Source organism: Strongylocentrotus purpuratus, unplaced genomic scaffold, assembly GCF_000002235.5.
Source record: "Strongylocentrotus purpuratus isolate Spur 01 unplaced genomic scaffold, Spur_5.0 spur5_scaffold_7, whole genome shotgun sequence".
Lineage (NCBI taxonomy): Eukaryota > Metazoa > Echinodermata > Echinoidea > Camarodonta > Strongylocentrotidae > Strongylocentrotus > Strongylocentrotus purpuratus.
Window position 1 is genome coordinate 6,901,113 of NW_022145613.1, and position 20,183 is coordinate 6,921,295.

General features: G+C 37.7%; 1 protein-coding gene across 1 annotated transcript; it reads right to left on the bottom strand.

Annotated features, from left to right (window-relative positions):
- Window positions 1–1,936: 1,936 nt before the first annotated feature.
- Window positions 1,937–19,219, bottom strand: LOC115919784 (ATP-dependent RNA helicase DDX54-like). The gene is made up of 17 exons (XM_030973976.1): window positions 19,069–19,219; window positions 17,630–17,753; window positions 17,224–17,294; window positions 16,526–16,714; window positions 15,774–15,961; window positions 14,571–14,754; window positions 13,902–14,033; window positions 13,044–13,254; window positions 12,108–12,248; window positions 11,234–11,455; window positions 10,742–10,815; window positions 9,698–9,874; window positions 8,696–8,847; window positions 7,752–7,856; window positions 6,905–7,012; window positions 2,701–2,798; window positions 1,937–2,331 (listed from the first exon to the last, which is right to left on the bottom strand). The coding sequence occupies exons 1-17, from the start codon at window positions 19,177–19,179 to the stop codon at window positions 1,937–1,939; spliced, it is 2,682 nt and encodes an 893-aa protein (XP_030829836.1). The 5' UTR covers window positions 19,180–19,219.
- Window positions 19,220–20,183: the final 964 nt, after the last annotated feature.

The window sequence follows — 20,183 nt, forward strand, 5'->3', positions numbered from 1 at the left end:
CATGTTTATTTCTTTAAAAAAATATACAATGATGTATATACACATACTTAACTGTTAATATATGTATATAGCGAATAGTAAATGGGTGCAATATTGTTCTCACTTTTCAGAATTCCTGATGTATGACGTTCTTTTGTTTGTACTGCTTTTTATCACTGTAATATTGGGAAATGTGTGACTTGATGACCATATGTAAAGTCTGTATTAATGAGTGTAACAACAAAACAGTGTGGAGAAGGAGAATTCACAAAAGCAAATAAAATTGTTCCTGTATTTGTGAATATTTTTCCTGATTTATACATTCCTTCACATTGACTAAACACAGTTAAAAAAAAAAAATTATACTAAAACCAACATGGTTTAAATAATGTTTTAAGTTGCTGAATTTATGTCAACATATTTTCAAAAAAGACAAAGTCCTATGAAAACTGTTCTTTAATAGGGACTATTAGATTGAGTGGACGAGAACGGCGTGAACGTCCACTGATCATGCGTGTCTATGGCAAGCCATTTAAACATTTATTCTGAGTTCTTGATATCAAGAATTGAATTCTTGGTATCAAGAAATGGGAATAAATGTTAAAACGGCTTGCCATAGACATGCATGATCAGTTGACATTCACGCCGTTCTTGTCCACTCAATCTAAAAGTCCCTAGTGAGAATGCCATTGTTATAAATTTATTTTAAATCTTGAGATAAATTTTACCAATTTCAGTATTCTCATCACTATATCTGTTCCTATTGCCCTTATATACCCCCATTTGATGGTACTAAGTGTAATATATTTGATATGATTTGCCCCTTATCAATGTGAATAATGATATATTTGATATAATATACAAGCATTTAATACATCCACTGTATACAGGTAGACTATTAGCACAGTCATCATATCTTTACAAAAGTGTAATATTCTATGTCACTATTATGCATTCACATTGTGTAAGAAAATTGACAATCAGACACACTTCACTATAGAAGACACCACTATTATTATTATTATTATTTAATTGTCAAGAGATGTGAATGCCAAAGTAACAGCAGCTCATGAATAAAATGCAAAATGTAATGATTGTGATGTTGTGAGCTACGAGTATGATGAATAAACTTGCTTAACTGCACATGCACATACAAGAAAAATGTCTCAAAATACATTTATAGTTTTTAATAGTCTGTTTATTCTATTCAAATGCTCTTGTACTCTTTCCTTAATGTTGGTCTACTTACAATTCTATGATTTTTTATTGCAGTACTTAAACTTTTTAGTACCAGAAAAAAGGGTAAATATGAAGTTGAAATCGAAAAGGAATCAAATTTAATACTCATGATAAACATAACAATTAAAAAGGGTCTGCTTCATTACTGGGGAAAAATTGACATAAATTGATGCTTTTTTATCTTCCAATTCACTCTGTTTTTTAGTATCTTACAGCTTAACGCATTCCGTTGGGCAGATATCATTTACTCTTGATGATAAACAGTTTGGATTTAATCTTGAAAGTTTAGTTTCCACAATCATCTGAACTCGAATTACCTTTCATATACTCTTATATGACAAAAGACTAGCAATTTATTTTGCATATCGTTGGTAGAGATAATATATTGACTCATTCTGCAAATTGGTTTTCCAATTTACTTGTATATTTTTGTTCTTTTTAATTCACTTTGTTCCAATATCTACAAATACTGGAATGGACATTAACAATTTCTTCTGGCAATCTATCACAAAAATATTCTAATGTAAACGGGCTAACATCAATTTTTGAAGGTGAGGGAAGAGAAATCACATGATTCTGAATAAAGAAAGTGTACTTCATCGTGCATTAATAGATCAAGACAACTGTGTACATTGTACATGAAAAAGCACAAACATCATACAAGGTCTTACTGATAGAAAACCTCCAAGACAAATTAGTTATGCAATGTCTTCTATTGTCACCTCCTGCCTCTGCCTCCTCTTCCACCTCCCCTACCACCACCCCTACCACCGCCACCTCCCCTACCGCCACCACCACCACGCCCAAACCCACCCCTTCCACCACCACCACCCCTACCACCGCCCCTACCTCTACCACTGCCTCTTCCACCTCCTCTACCTCCACCTCTCCCCCCTTCTCGCTGGGCCCTGGGTCTACTCTGCTCTCGTTTGCGCCCCTTGATCTTCCTGTCCTTCAGGATCTCCTCCTTTCTCCGTAGTTCACCCCCATGCTGACCCTTTGACCCCTGACCTCTCTCCGTGCCAGAGTCTTCATGACGACCCCTCCTTTTCGTTCCCGAGTGCTTGCCCCCTCGCCCGTTACCATAACGAACTCTGTTTCCTGTGATGCTTCCTGTAGTAAAATTTTAGAATATATTTTATGCATTAATTAATCAATTAACAGAATTGATATCAATTGATAAGTACAAATGCTTGGGTAAGGACAACTTGTTCTCTCTCCCTATGTAATTTTGCAAGTGAACTCGAAACATAAAGCTTAGGTTCCAGGTTTCTTGCAATAAATATTATTTAATGGCTCTTCTTTTGTGGGACACATGGGAATATAAAACACGCTTTAAAAAATACTTTCACTCCTCGTGCCGACTAATCAGCTCATTTGACATACCCCTGTATCCCACTACATGCAATTCAAGGACCACATGCATAGAATTTGATAACATCCATAAACTGGTATTAAAGTGACGCTTGTACAACCCCTCACCTTTGTTAAGACCTGACCTGTCACCATCTTCGTTATCGCTGTCAGATTGGTGGTGATCCCGTGAATCGGCCTTACTCTTGTTTAACCACTCCTTGTATCTGATGACATCACAATGGGGTCAAGGATCAATAAAGAGATTTGTTTCAAACAGGAAATGACAATCAGGGCCCCGTTTCACAAAACTTGTCATCAGTCACAAAAGACAGGTTTTGTTATAAGCTACTGAAATCCTTGATTCTGATTGGTTATCAGCAGATTTGTCACTAATTTTTTTTTTCTTCATTTGTTATTGAAAAAAGGCTTTGTGAAACACCCTCCAGGACATTGATTGTAAGCAGGGTACCAAAAGACTGATTGCCTATGGTCCACATCTTGAAGAAACTAATTACCACTGTGTTCTCAGACCATAAAACAAGTCATACAGCTCAGACTTGCACCAAGACCTGAGCAAAAATGATTAATTGTTAATTTTGCCCGGACTGCAATAGTTACTTTCAAACTAATAGGCTTTCAAAAATGTATAAAGATTTACGATGGATTTATGCACTATCATGATTTATGTTGTTAAAATGATTAATGAATGAAACTAATAAATGAATTTGAGGGAGGGTTGATCAATGTTTACGTAAGAATGTGTTGGTAGGATGTCATGATGAATGGGGACATCAAGGTAGAAATAAGACCTATGATTTAATAAGAAATAGGGCCTTTTGGCCAAATATGAATACTGAGGTTGGTTCTTATGTCAAGAAGTGTGTGAAATGTGCTAAGGCTAAAGAGATGCAACCTCGGTCCAGAATGCCTATGAGGCATTTGTTGGCTTTCAGCCCACTTGAAATAGTGGCAATAGATTTTGTTAAGTTAGATAAAGGTAAAGGTGGTTTCGAAGATGTTTTAGTTATTACAGATGTTTATACTAAGTTAGCTCAAGCAATTCCATGCAAGGATCAGCATGCTTCTACTGTAGCTAAGGCTCTACAAGAGCACTGGTTTACTAAGTACGGTATTCCAAATAGACTCCATAGTGATCAGGGACGTAATTTTGAGGGTAATGTGATCAAAGAAATATGTAAGCTTTATGGTATATCCAAGACGCATACCACTCCATATCACCCTCAGGGTAATGGTCAAGCCGAGCGTTTTAATAGGACCCTTTTTGGTTTAATTAAGTCTCTTGATCAACGTGATAGACGTAGATGGCCTGAATTATTGCCTCATTTGGTATATATGTACAACACTACCCCTCATACAACTACTGGGGTCAGCCCGTTTGCTCTCATGTTTGGTAGAAAAGAGCGCATTCCCTTAGATCACCTTTTAGGTTTGGATGATGTTGAGTGGGAACAGAACTTTGTGCAAAATCAAGTAGATTTAGTTAGTAGGGCTCAGGAAGTAGTCAAAGAGAGGACCCAGAAATTAGCATCCCGCAATAAGGCTCGAGTAGATGCAATAATTTCAGATAATTTCAAATCCAAGTATTGGTTCAACTGTATTTTTGAAGAGATGTGCATTTGATAAGAGGCATAAGTTAGAGGATGTCTATTTGGATAAGTTATCTGGCATAATGACCACCAAGATGTCTATCATGTTCGACCCATTAATGGAGGTGAAGTAAAGGTGATTAATCGTAAATTGTTAAGAGAAGTGCCCTCTGACACAGAGGCGGTAGAGTTAAATGAGGATAATTTTAGGTTTGATCCTAATTTCACTGATGTACACCAACATGATAAAGTATGTCCTCGTAAACAGCAAGATAAATACATGGGCGAGTATATGTTGGTTCCTAATTTTGATAAAGTAGGTATAGATCCAGTAGGGGAGGATGTAGCAGGGCGAGCCGGAGATGATAATGTTAATGTTCCAGGGAATCAGGATGGTGCCATCCCAAGAAGGTCGCAAAGACAAACTAAGGGTAGACATTCTAACCCTTTTAATTTACCAAAATCAGTTTTGCGCTGATTATCTACAAGTTTTGAGATATTCTATGTACAGTCGGATATTTCGTATTTTTATTGAAGGGACCGTAATATTGACGGTTAATTATCACGGTAATTAGTCGTTTACATCAAATTGGAGAGTTAATAATTTTAATTATCAAACTTTTACTGTTTTAGGGCTGGGCACCCGTCCTGATTTTATGAGTCATGTTCTTATTCGGTCATAGCTTTGTCCGCCGGACTCTGAGCCGGCGGGCTGGGGAGTTGTCACTTATCGTAGCTGCTGAGCAGCGTTCTGTGCAGTGTTACGGAGAGGGGGGGCTGAGCTTCTCCAGGATGCGGGCTAACCTGAGAAGGTATTTTCGTATTCTGGAGGAGGCCAGCTCCACGCACTCTGTGTTGGTCATCGATTTGGGTACCAACGACTTGAGTCATGCGGAGCCCGTGACCGTGGCTCGGCGTCTGTGGGAGTTCGTGGATGAGTTGGGTCGTCGGGGGTTGTTCCCCACGGCGATCTTTCTCCTCCCCGTGCTCCCACGGACTCGGAGATGGGCCGGTTCGACTCTGTCTCTAAGGGAATTCAACTCCTGTGTGGAGGAATTCAACCGACTTATGTCGGATGGTTCCTTCCACCGGGACTTTGTGTGGGTGTCGAAACAATTTTTGGATGTAATTGGGGTCATTTATGGTTATGGTGATTTTTGCCTAGTTGCGTGTTGAAATTGGTTGTATATTCCATAGGTCTGCATATTACAAATTTTTATATTTTTCCAGTTACACGTATCGTTGTCTATTCCAGTGTTCGGAGAAGGTGCATGTATTTTCACTAGTATATTTCAATTTTTAAGTAGTTTCTGATTACATATGGATGTTTACAAGTGGCAGGAGAAGTCCCAACAACCGGTTGGAGGAGGTCTGGGGTATCCGGCTCTGACCGCCGGGGTTGTGACACTTCCCTAAGCTTCGCAAACAGTTTCAGGCTATAATTACAAGTAGTTGGAGACATGATAGTGGTAGGTTTCATAGTCTGCTGTAGGGAAATTTGGGCGTTTTTTGTTGCGATCTTATGGGACAGATCGTTTCAGTAGGGGAGTTTGTAATGAGATGGATATTCTCGTGTTTACGTTTTCCTCAAAGGTTCATTGACGTACATGTACAAGGCAAATTCCTGGTAGATTTCGCTAGAACTATTTTTACAAACATACATGGTGAATTCCTTGTATGCTATTTTTAACACCTGTTCCGAGACGTTGCGCTCTTAATTTTGGCTCTACTTTTTCGGCTTGGCCGATTGGATTAGGTGTCGCTGGGCGTGTCGCCACAGTTGACTTAAATTTAATTAGGCAAATTTGGGAAATAGATTTGTATTACAATTGGAAGGGTTTTTCCTTGTTGCCGGGTCTGTTCACACTATCGAAATAGTATGAGAGAGGAAGTGAGGATTACAGGTGTGTAATAGCCAGAAGCATGTGGGTTCGCTAGTGTGGATGGACATAGCAACATTTATCCCTTTTTATATTCATTGAATTAATTTCCAGGGTTGTTGGGTCTCCGGGTGATTTGCATCTCTTGTTTGAAAGATTAGAATGTAAGAGACACAGGTGGGTGCGTGAAAGAAGTATGTGAGGAATAGAGATGCGGATCATCCGGAGCGCCTTATATCCGGGGGGGTAAATTCGCCAAGAAATATAGGACCTTTTAATACGGAAACTAATTATGGGTGGATTGATATTACGCAAAGCGTCTGTGTGACACGCCTCAATTTTTGGGAGGACGAGGCGTGTTAGTTCGGAGGGATAAAAACCGAGTTGCGTCTCTGGAGCGGGACCTTTTTTCTGTTACGATACCGACATGAGTTGCTAATTTGCTTCAATTGGGTTGCCCAGCCCCAAAAGATGAACTTCGTGATTTATTAATTCTATGTTTATTTTAATAAATCTTCAACTCCAATCAAGAATTTGTTTTAATGACTTTGATTTATCTTCGTTTTCTACACTTCAAGAACCTAAGTGATACTTTAACATTTTCTGAGTCGGTACTAGGCGGGGCGGCTTTGGCCACCGGGCCGTCTCGCCGTGGATCGCTTCAATAAGATGGAGCCCTCTTGTGCAATATTAGCAAACCTGCTAACCATAGCTGGTCAAACATTCTTCCAGTTATTAAGTATCTTTACCCTTCAACTACCATCTGAGAAGAAAAATACATTTTTTAAAGCAACTTTTATCCTTTAAATATCATAAGTCAATGCTAGATTTTGTCAAGGATACATGTTTTTCTTGTAGGATGCTGAGATGTACTTCCCACTTTCCGTCATAATCTTCTTCTGCTTGCCATCTTTCCCTCCGTCTCCTACAAACTTCTTCTTTTTCCTCTCCCTGATTATAGAAAAGGAGACAAGTATTAACAAAGGAAGAAGGGCATACAGAGATAGGGAAGGTGAGGTTCAAAAGATAAAGACGGAGATGGAGAGAGTTAACAGAATCAGGTTATTTTAAAAATATGGGGGAAAGATATGGATAACAACAACAAATAATTCCTTTTGCACTATTATAAAACAAACACAGAATACACGTGAGAGAAATAAAAGACACTATAATTTTTAGATTACCAGTTGAACTATTAGTATTATAATAACATCACAGAGCATTATTGTGATCATTGTGTGTTCAGATGATTCCATAAATGTCTAGAATTGGAGGGAAATTCGCCTGTTCCATTTTCGTTGAGTGCCACAGATGCACAATCCATAAAGATTCATTCAATATCAACTACAATTATAGTGCTTTTCTCATATTTCATGATGCATATAACTCTATTATAACACCCCCCCCCCCCTCTATACCATCACATCTTAATCTATCATTTGCCTCCTTTAGTTGAACTAAACATTGAATCAAATCAAATCAAATCCAGGAATTCATAAAGCACCAATATCTAGTTGCTTCATCAAAGGCGCTGATGATTCTAACTGGGAAAGACAAAAAAGCAGTGACTAATTGTAAGCAATCTGAAATAGGTATGTCTTTAGTTGTGTTTTGAAAGTGGCTAACTGGTGACAAGAGCAAAGGATTTGGGGAATCAAATGGACATGAATAAAATCCTCATCTTACTCACCATTTGACTCTCTGCTGTTGTTTTCTCATCTCCCTCGACTCGTCTTGTGTGAAGTCTAGCACCGCTCCAGCTGCTTGCTTCTCAAAGTTGTTCTCTATGCTCAACCTGTATCATGTCATCACAAAGAGGCAAATAAGAGACAAACAAAATATGAAAGATAAAGTTGAGTTCTGGTCATGCAACTGCATTGGTGAAAGAAACGTTGTGGAATGGATCAGAAAATGTTGATCATCTAGCATATAAGTATTGGTGTATGCTGCAAGGTTCTGGAATCATCAAAATGATACAAAATTTGGCCCAACTTGGTGAAGTTACAAACACTGTACACAGAAAGATGTATATGGGACTACACGAACATATGGCATAAAAATCTTTCCTGATGTTACATGCCATATTTAGAATATAAAGGCATTTGAAGAGCCATGCTTTTCAGGGAGCATTTTTTACCTGGTGTTCTTCCACACGCATGATACAATGATAACGCTCACAATTTGTTTTTCACCTTTTCCCAGAACTCAACCTTCTCTTTAAGTTCAAGTATGATTGTTTGTTTTCTAGTCACATCAGGAGCATTTTTAAGATCTGATTAATTTTCTGATAGTATTTTGATTCTTCCAATATGAGGAAGGGTTGGTTCTATCCCCTTTCCCAACAAAGTTTCAATCCAAATTTAAATTTATTGAACAGCGGCTGCACCAATTGGAGGAAGGGGATGAGATGAAGAAATCATAAGATGACTTTAAATATGAAAAAGGCTTTTGGTTTCTGTGACTTGCTATCTGTGTGGTTGAACATTTATGCTTGCTTTATCTGTTTATCTGGTTCAGTATATCAGATGCAGACATTGTCACTACAGAACACAATTTATGTAAAAGGGTGTTTGTTTATGTAATTCAATGTCTGTTTGTTTGTTTGTTTATTTATTTGTTAATTTAAATACCTACCCTTGTTCTTGCTGTTTGTCTGGTGCTGTGTATGCAATAAACACATTCTCATCCCTGACAGCACTCTGAGTAAAAGGCAATGACCCCTGAGGAGCACCACCCACATCCTTCCTCTTCTTGCCAGCTGGCCCGATCACAACGGAGAATGCATTCTGATTGAGATACATAGAAAAACAATCATGGAAGCATGGTAACTGTACATCAGGGACCCGTTTCACAAAGCCTTTTTTCAATGAAAAATGACAAAAACCAGTGACAAATCTGCTGATAACCAATCAGAAGCAAGGATTTCACTAGCTTATAATAAAAGCTGTCATTTGTTACTGATGACAAGTTTTGTAAAATGGGGCACTGTTTGCGTTTGATCACAGAATGTGAGAATCGATCAGCAATCAGCAAAGTCATATGTAGCAAGTTCTGTAACACGATTACCATTATCCTTTTCATAAACCATCCATAATTTATTGTTACTTCATAATCACCTAAACTCAATGGTAACATAAAATCAAGTCAATCCAAATCAATTTATTCATAGAATATCAGCAGTGAATAGACTGCTGTTGATGCTGTGGTAATTAAATTCTAATTTTTTTACTTCATATCATGTTGGTGAAACAATATTTCCACGGCAACATATACTCCAAGCTTTATTTTGACCAAAACAGAGATTTCAGGTTAGGGTTATAATTGAATTTTAGGTAAGGTTAAGTTGAAACTAGGGTTAGGTACAGAGTTTGGTCAAGAGCTAAAGATAAATAGTCTTTGAACGTGTGGGAAATCAAGCGCTGACCAGTTGCCGTCAGAGTACGCAGAGTATGGGAACCATCCTGGTGATCAACACCACATGGGATAATTAAGAATTTCAAATTAGATATTTCTAAATAAAGAAGAAGCACTTAAAGGCTTTATCAAATTTCGGTATAGAAATGTATCTTATTATTATTATAATGATCCACTAGACATGAACAATATAAACACATAATACAAACACATGAAACAAACCTCAGCATCTGCATCATCTTCTGTTTCCATGGCAACCCTTCTCATTGCTTGCTCCTCTTTCTTCTTCTCCTCGAGCCTCTGTACGTTCCTGTTGATCACAGTGTTGTGTAACCTCCTCTTGGATTGCATGACACCATGAGCACTGTTCTTGGAGGTGGAGTTGATCTCAAAAATTGTCTACAAATTTAATAATGAAAATATCTAACAATTATAATTAAACAAAATTAATATAGTCAAACACGCTTTAGCAACCATCTGTACAGGAGGACCAATATGTTGATCTCCCCTGTACAATATTTGTTTGTACATGTATCTTTAAAAAAAAGGATATATAAACACTACTTGCCTATAAAGCCAGCTTGTCTAATCTCCCTTCAATAGTCTTTAGGTTAAGATTTCACTGTACAATGCAATCCTGCTTGAATCTACAGAACTTCTTTCAAATTTTGTCATAAGCAGAATGCAAAACAATATAAAAGTTAGATGCTGCTTGTAAGTATCGGCTTGCATGGTGATGTAGATATACAGAAGGCTTGCGGGTGCACCATGTGAGAGAGAGAGGGAACTTATTTGCTGATTCATTATATGTGGTATTTAATTATGCCTCCATTTCTGTGTATGTATTTTGCAAATGTTCAATGCTGTTTCTTCCAACATTTATGAATGCTATCTTTGGTTGCTGTTGTATAAGCACAAAGGTCGTGGGTTTGATCCCTGACACGGCACTAATGTCCTTTTGCAAAGCATTAATCTATATTTGCCCCTCCATACCTAGGAAAGAAATAGGGACCTGGTAGGATGATGAAACCCTTTGTCTTAGTGATTGCCATATGCCCTCACGAGGCTCACGGTGACCATATGGTAGGAATACTCCCCAGGGAGTCGAGAAGGTGCACACTGTGCATGAATGAATCCAATGACCAGGAATATTTTGTATTAAGCACCATATAAATTTGTTATTGTTATTGTTATTGTTATTATCATTATTGTTTGGATTTATTAATTCAAAGATATGTTTGTCAAGCATAGTGCTAGAGTACTTACAGCGCGTGGTTTATAACCCTTGACTTCATCAACAAGCTGTACTCTTGTGCTCTCCAGGTCACTGTCTTGTATTCCTGTTAAAAAGTAAAACATCTCTTTATCTTATTGATATTTTTCTACCAACATTAATGCAATAATTCTTCATTTCTTCAATCTTTTTCAGGTGGTTTTTGTTTTTACACATCCAATAATGTATTTCCTACCATTGACATTGCTGTTACTTCTTCTGTAACCAATTTATGGAAGGAAATACTGAAGATCTCTAATATTCAACAGCCCTGCTACTGCTACTAACACCATTTATACTACTACTACTAATACCTTTACCATCAACTCTTTAAATGAAATTGCTACTCGTAAAATAGATTCTCGATCTGAAGCACTGAAAAATATGACAGATCTGGTTGCTGAAGTAGTAATAGTAATAGTAACAGCAACTTAAAATCTTATCTAAAAAATGTAATGGTTGCTACCTATCCTACTACTCCTTACCATACATGGGATGATAGGCGATGTCCATTGGGTCAATCTCTTTTGACCTCTTGACACTGGCTGGAGAGGGCAAAGGTCGTGACCTGAGGTAGTTCTTCATGGCATTGAAGGCGGGTCTCTTCAGATTAGTAAGATCTGAGCTCATCTTGTGTAAGTTCCTCAGAACACTCTCCTCATCATCGACCACCGACTGAGGAACCCGACCAAGCTTACCCGAGACATCTGAAGAAGAAAAACACAAGTAATTAAATTTATGAGACCAAAGTGGGTCCAAAAAAATAATGAAGCTTTATAGTCCCATGATGTGACCAAGAGAAGAAGCACATGCAATCAATCCTTGAGCCCCTAAACATGCATGTTTGGACCAAAACACATTCTTTTGGACCTTACACTACAAAGCTTCAACAATATCCTTTCTCTGAAGCAGGAAATTTCTCATTAACAAAAAAAATACATTTGTTAAGTACTATAAACGCTGTTATTTTTGCATGATTAATTTTTTGCGCTCAGCTACCCCAAAACATATTCGCTGGTTCTTAAATTCGTGTAGCATGCATTTTAGCCCGTTCAAAACAGGCATAAGGAGTCATGCTTATATTTTCACAAGTTCTAAAATTCGGGCTCGTCAATCTTAGCGTGAAATCTGCCAAAATTAATGTACCGCAAATATTTCAACTTTTACAGTATTTTAATGACAGCAGCAATAGCAAGTCACACTAAACTAACAAGTAATAACAAAGACAGTGTTGATGAAATTGCTTAACTGAGGAAATAGAAACATGTTTTTCTGAAAGATAATAATTCAACAGAGAAAAACAAAACAAAATTCTCATTTCATGGTGCATGAAACTAGATTACAGGTACTTGACAGTACCTTCTTCTGACATCTTGTCATCATTCTTGAAGAAAGCAATGTCCTTGCCCAGGAATAGGTGAAGATCAATGAGGTATGAAAGCTCATCAGGTGCTACCATAGAGTACGCTGTACCGGTCCTTCCTGCTCTGGCAACACGACCTGTAGAGGAGAATGATGATGGGGACAGGGTTGGGTGAAGCTCATCAAGATGAATGGTGTGGTGGATGATAGTCATGGGCGGATGGGAATCTGGGGGTGTTTCACAAAGACTAAGATCGACTAAAGTTGGACTTGAACTATGGCAGGCCATTTATGCCACTAATTGCTCTCACCATTGCTCGCTCGATTATGATCTTTAGATAATATTATCTAAAAAGGTATATTCTGTAGATTTGTGACCTCGATTTGTACGTCCCTTGAGAAACCAATGCCAGGAATGGTGAGAGCAACCAGTGGCATGAACGGCCTGCCATAGTTCAAGTCCAACTTTAAGTCGTTCTTAGCCTCTGAAACATCCCCATGGTCAGTGTCTCATAAAACCGTTGTAAGTACAAGTAAAGCAATATCCCACTGTAGTGTTACTTGATTTTAGGACATGCATTTCAATAGGATGCTGGCAAACTTAGGCTTTGGATGGTTTCACAAGATTCTCTCCTGTGATGGACTGTGTTAGGGATTAGCACAATACTTATCCTAAGCTTAAAGGGACACAAGATCTGTCGCTCTATCACTCTGTTCATTTAAGTGCAATGGTATGGAAGGCAAAAGTAAACAGAGATAACTGGTAGCTATCACAGCTTAAACTGGAGCATCAACTACCTCTCATAATTAGCGCTTAGAGATTTTGTTGGAAAGCGCTTTATAAGCACCATTTTATTATAATAATAATTATTATTATAGTTGTAGTCTTTCTTTACCTTGTACATCACATAATATTCATACATACATACGTACCAACTCTGTGTACAAAGAGCTTTGGTTTGCCAGGGAAGTGGAAATTGATGACAACATCAAGCATAGGGATGTCGATACCTCGGGCAGCAATGTCCGTCACAAGGAGAATGTGAGTCTTCTTATGGGTGAACTTGGCAACGTTGATCTTCCTCGCAGCTTGGTCAAGGGCGCTGTAGATGTAGGTGTTGCTGATGCCTGCCTGTTCTAGCAACTGGGAGAGTGAGAAAGAAAGAGAGAGATATATATTTATATAGCGCAACGGGCAGAAAGCTAAAGACAAACACACCCACAAAGGAGGTTTGTAGACATACCTAGGTTTATGTGTGTCATATGACGCAAATTTGACACATTTCAGACCAAGGTTTGTCTGAACCCTGGTCTGAAACGCATCGAAACGCATCGAAACGCGTCATATGATGCATATAAACCTCCTTTGTGAATTCGGGCTAATAAGTCTGGCAATGCACATGGTAATTTTCAGAGAAGTGTATTAATCAAGTATGATCGCGTATGCTAACACCAAGGAGAAAATGAGTCATCATTATGTTTATCTTGCAGACTTCATTGTTTTTTCATACCTGGGAAACAAATTTATATGGGTTTTGTTGAAAAATTATTTTTGTGTAATATTATCTGAATGAATTCAAATCAAATCAAATCCCCATGTAGAGATGTAGGGATAGAGAGAAAAATTTAGGCCGAAACCCATCTCAAATAACCTGGACAGAATAAGATCAAATAATAATGTCACGTAAATATTTCAGCTGTTTAGGTGGAAAAGGCTACAAATCCAGCCCAAATACAAATGGTGCTACCAGAATCAACAAGATAATAAAGCTATTGGAGACGTGGTCTTACCTCTCTAACATAATCCACATGATGCCTAGTAGCTAAGAAGACGACAGTCAACTGGTTGGGTTGGATGACATCGCGTAACAGGTGCAGCAACACCGCTGTCTTATCATTGCTTCGGGTGTACAGAAACATACTCTGTTGAGAGAGAAGATGATCATATAGCTTCACCAGTATTTTAATTCTAAATGCAATAATCTTTATCATGCCACATGTGTGCAGTATAGCCATGAACCAGTTGATACCTGTCTATCCAATGATTAAATATGAAATTAGAAACTTTAGCATGAAACTTTCATGAAAATAGCAAGTGGTCCAGATTGACAAATTTCATGCTTGGACAAGCTTGCATTCCAACACTAAATTGATGCAATATGCAAAAGATTCTGGTTCTTCTGTTCAAACTTGACAGAAAAACATGGAATGAAAAATCTTCTCCAACTATCAAGAAATAAGAAATTCCACATATTTATCTGAATAGGCCTTATGAATCCTGCTATGTCTACTTATAGCAAGGTGTAAGGAATCAACATAAAAACACCAACCACACCAACTTTTACAAATTCTATATCACATTATCAAAGACTAAAATGTTAATCATCCATATGAAACCTTTGCCATTGATAGTGTTTCATGTCATGATATAACATACACAAACAATGATCTGATATGTACCTTTAACTGCTCACTAATCTTTGACTCTACATCCAGCCTGACCAGCACCGGTTCACTCAGACCAGCGCTGGCAAACTCTACCAGACTCTTGGGTAGGGTGGCTGAGAAGAGCAAGGTCTGTCGGTTGTCGGGTAACCTGGATAAGATCTCATTCAGCTGCTCTGCAAAACCCATCTCAAATAACCTGGATAGAATAAGATCAAATAATAATGTTGCATAAATATTTCAGCTGTTTAGGTCAAAAAGGCTACAGATCCAGGCCAAATTCAAAATGTTTGAAATTGGAGTAGCTACTTTTCTTCCTGGGAAGTGTTTCATGGAACCATCATAAATTAATACATAAATTTCAATGGGATGTCGGTGAACTTGTACTTATGGCGGTTTTATAAGATGCTGCCCTGAATAAAAAAATTGGTATGTGCACTGCAAAGTTCTGGTGGAGAGAAATACTTATTCAAAACTTAAATATGAAAAGAATTGGGAATATAACAGACCATCACAACACATACAGCCCCCCTCCCCCCCCCCCCCAAGTCTCCCTCACCGAATACTACACAAATTCAACTTGACAAGTAGCTACTCTAGCAGCCACTACAGAGGGGTGGATAAACACCCCTCGTAGTCATGTTTCTCCCCCTCTAATCTCCCATATTAAAGGTAAAGACCAGTTATGGTCATGCGATTGCATTGTGAAAGAAACGTTGTGGAATCGATCAGAAAAGGTTGATCATCTAGCATCTAGCATCTGCAAGGTTCTGGAATCATCAAAATGATAAGAAATTTTTCCCCATTCTTCGTAAAGTTACAAGCACTATACACAGAAAGATGTATATGGGACTACCCTATATCTCCCACAGACCATGAGAGAAACAAATTTACCAAATATATGAATTAGTAGGCGGTTTCCGGCAAATTTTTTATCATCATGTATTAGTCAAAACATATTCTTTCACATGATTGGTAATGAGAGCTTCCATTTTATTTTTTGAAATTGGGGCGTTTCCAATACTGGTCTTTACCTTTAAAGACAACATACTATTAAAATACTAAATAAAAAATATTGCAATTACATCAAAGGAAGGTGTGTACATATGAAGGATTGATAATTGTACATGCCTCATACTACCGACCCCTCCCATCTTCCACACCCCAGCTTATACTGTTGACGGAGGCTAACTGTCATAGACTGTGGAAGAATCTCACCTGTCTGCCTCATCAAAGACCACATACTCCACTTGCATGAGCTTGAGGTCCATCTCGACTAGGACGTGGAGAAGACGACCAGGGGTGGCAATCAGGATGTCAGGGTTCTCATGGAGGGCAGCAAACTGGTCGTCCATCCGGTCACCTCCCAGGATGACCTCTGACCTCAGGTCCGTGTAGCGAGCAAGCTGAAAGAATGAAATGATGGGTGGATATCATCTCATCATTTGATTTGATTCTAACTTTTCATTAACGTTCTGTTATTGAAGATTTTATTTAAATCTCTGCAAAGTCAGCTTTAATTTGACTCAGAAGATCTTAACCCTTTCCCATCAGTAAGGTAACGAACATGACTCATTAATACACTGCTACCAGTATAATATGAGTGTTTATTCTATGATATACATTTTTATACTAGAAAATGAATAAAAAGACTTGCAATGTATTTAGGGTGCTCTGACATATGCTCCAGTGACACTGCTCCAGGATTTATTTTGACACAGATATAAGGTTTGTGTTAGGGTTGCTATTGGGTTTAAGGTCAGGTTTAGGGTTATAGATATAGGGTGTGGTCCAAGGTGAAGTTAAGGATTCGGTTAGTGACGGATATTGACTGCAAAGTAACTATCACCAGAGCAAATGATACACAACCTTTTTAAGAAAGGGAAAGGAAGCAACATCATGCACTGTACAGAAATTCTAGAAAGCAACACTTCTGTGCTAGGCTGCCTGGGCTTCAACAGAATTCTTACCTCCTTGGTGAATTTAAGCGTTTGAAGTGCTAGCTCCCTCGTGGGTGAGAGGATTAGAGCTCTTGCACCAGACTGGGCCGATCGTCTCTGGAGTCGCTCTAACATAGGAAGAAGAAAAGCTGCTGTCTTGCCACTCCCTGTTCGAGCCATTCCCACAACGTCTTGCCCCTCCATGATAATGGGTATGCACTGTAAATGAAGAGTCAAACGATTATAAAATTAGTCAGTCAAACCACAGCTGTTCAAAATTTATTATTATTTGGACTATTGGAAGCAGTACAAAAGATGTGAATTTCTACTATAAAAATGATACTGTTTTGCTTTGTTTCTGACTACGTTTCATGATCAACATACACCAATTGACATAAAAAATAATGTTATTATTTGTTATCTAAACCACAATAATATTAAGTAAAGAGAAAGAAGCTTTAAAACTTTCAAAACCACAATTAATTTGGAGAAAGAAAAAAATTTAAACAAAAATACATTATATGCTATAAGTTGTAACATGTCAATCATAATCAGCACAATGATGGTAATATACTTACACAGTTTCTAATTGTTTAGTTGCCTAGATCTCAACCAGTACGTCAACACATACAGAATAGTTTGAAAAATATTGCATACATTTACAAAATACTTCATAACAAGAAAGACTCTCTGTATCCTTTGGGGACAGGATACAGTGACACACTTACTTTTCTTTGAATAGGTGTAGGAATTTTGTATCCTTTCTTCATGATACCTTTAAAAACAGCATGGCTAAGACCTGCAGAAATAACAACATAGAAAGAGATTTGTTAAATCTAAAAAAAAATAAAATTATTCAATATGGTGAAATAAGATACAAAAAGAAGTACAAGAAGACAGAACACTTAACAATTGACAAAACAATGCTATCACATCAACAATGCTGTTGCTTACTACTAACACACCCCTCTGTGATACTCCCACACAACCAAACACTAATAGCCGTAAGTACTTTATCCTCTAATTTTATCCATTTGTTCATTATCATTCTAGAAAAATCTACATATATCTTCTTAATTTCAGCATTTAAATTCTACAGTCACACATATTTACAATTTGACATTTGAATCTTACCCATAGACTGGAATCCTCCAGACTTTTTCTTTTTTCTGTTCTGCTGTTTGACCAGAGCTCTGGTATCTATGTCTGCATCTGAAGAATAGCCATCGATGGTCGGAAATCCAGCTGAAACCTTCGCCTATAGGAATAAAATATATAATTGAACAAAATATTTCTAACCTTCTCACTTTGAGGGACAAAATTTTAATTCAATTCACATTTATTTGGCAAAAGATAAAAAATCAAAATGAAATCATTACAAATACAAGGATTGCTGATATATATATATATATATATATATTTTTGTAAACAAGCAACCCCAAACATAAAAACAAACAGATACATACAAATGTTAGACTGCTCGATCTAAATTTACAACATGTTGTAGTGATTTTGTTGTACTACTTGAGAAGCCTCAATAAATTTGTTTTAAAAAATAACAAGCAAAATGAAAAGCTAAATTATTACAACAAATACCTCATGTAAACTAAATGCTGAATTATATTTTTAAATGGCTCTTGAAAACTACACAAAAAATTAGTGAAATATTAGGAATACAAAGTAACAAATGCTGGACTTCAATCCCTGGAGTAACTGACATCCTGACTGGAACCTTACTTTAAATGGCACCGATGGCAGATCTACTCCAATAATGTTACCGCTTTAAAATCATGGCATTATTATAAAAGCCAGTAAGCTACTACTCACATACTCTACACTGTAGAGGTTTATCATTGGCATTGCATGGTTTAATTTTACACCTCCATACAAAGGCACATGTAGACATTTTCCCCAATATCTATCTCTAAGTTATATCATCCTTTGTGTTATCCTTCTTTTATCTTCTCTAGTTCAACAGTTTTATGTCATTATTTTTTTGTTCTCATATCTTTCCCTCATTTTCTTTCAATCTTGATGTTTTTTTATTTATAAAATCCACCTTTCTTTCTCGATGTTATCATCTTTCTTTCTTTATTTATCTGTCTTTCGTCTTCTCTTTTTTCTTAAATATATGTTACCCTTTCTCCTTTCATTTTCTATCTTGAATTCATTATTCCTTTCATCATCTTCACTTTGTACCCTTGATGGTATTCTCTATTTTCATCCTTCTCTTTTCTTTCTTTCAGTTTCATCTTTTATTTTGAGTTTGACAATCAGGGCCCTCCTTCTTTCTCATAACAATCAACCCTCTTTCTTTCTCATAAGTTGTTTTTCTCCTTTTATCTTTTCAGTTTCTTTTATCAGCTAATGTAATTTAATTGCACACGGCGAGCCGTCATCATTGAAATTACAATTTACACTTATGGCTGCGTTTTTCACGATGCTAATATAGACTAGATCTAGACCTATTATAAATAACACAATACATCAATTACAGTATATGGGACAATGAAAAAGTTGAGACACTGACCAGAAATAAATGCAAAATATTTATCAAATATTAACATGTTTACCCGTTTTGGTGATGCAGGCTGGTCATCTTCTTCAGGTTCAATCCCACTATCTTGCTTTTTGATGGCCTTTTCACTTCTTTTACGTTTTACATGTCCTCCTTTTTTAGCCATTTTTGTCGGCTGCTGCACAACACGTGAAGTTTCGTTGATCGATAGCATAATACGATAGCACATCATTACGATAGCAGCGACGGGAGCTGGCTGGGGTAGGGTGGGGGGGGGGGGGGGGGGGGGGGGGGGGGGGGGGGGGGGGGGGGGGGGGGGGGGGGGGGGGGGGGTTACGGTAAGATTTATTCCTTCAAAATAATTGAGTTGTGTATATTGTGTACTCGATATGTTATGTATTGCAATTTGAAATAAGTAACTTATGGGATGTACATGTATTGAATGAATACAATAAAGAACTACACCCCTTCCGCCCCCCCCCCAGGTGATAAAACAAAATACATCAAAAAGCAACAACAACAACAAAGATAAAAAGGCATTAACAAATATATGAGCACTGAAAATCAGCGAGGTTGGAGAAGGCCGAGGGTTCCTGAAATCATGTGCCCGACATCCGCGCAAAAAAAAAAATCAGTATGCCCCCGTACTTTCGGACAGGGGCGGATCCAGCAGGCGGCAAGGGGGCCCAATTCGTGAGAAAATGTTGAGCGGCGATTCAGCCAGCCGTGAATAAGCGGGGGGGGGGGGGGATAAGGAGCATTAATTTTTTTTTTTTTCCAAATTCGTGAGAAAATATTTAGCGCCGAATCAAAAATTAATAAAAGATAGAGTTGAAGATTTTCTTTTCCCTTCAATTATTGAAAGCTATGTAACCTATGATTGGGAATCAAATTGTCATGCGTCATGAGTTTATACACGGAGAACTCTAGAAGAGAGAGAAAGAGTGAGAGAGAGAGAGAGAGAGAGAGAGAGAGAATTGGGAGGGAGAAAGAGAGGATAAGAGAGAGAGAGAGAGAGAGAGAGAAGAAAGAAAGAAAGAATATGGATCAAGAATAAAAGGAAAGGCTCATAAAGTGTTGGGTGCCTTAAATTATGTATCATAATGTGACAAATAATGTAATTTAAGACAAGATTCTGCAAAGATCCCTCCCCCCCCCCCCCCCAAAAAA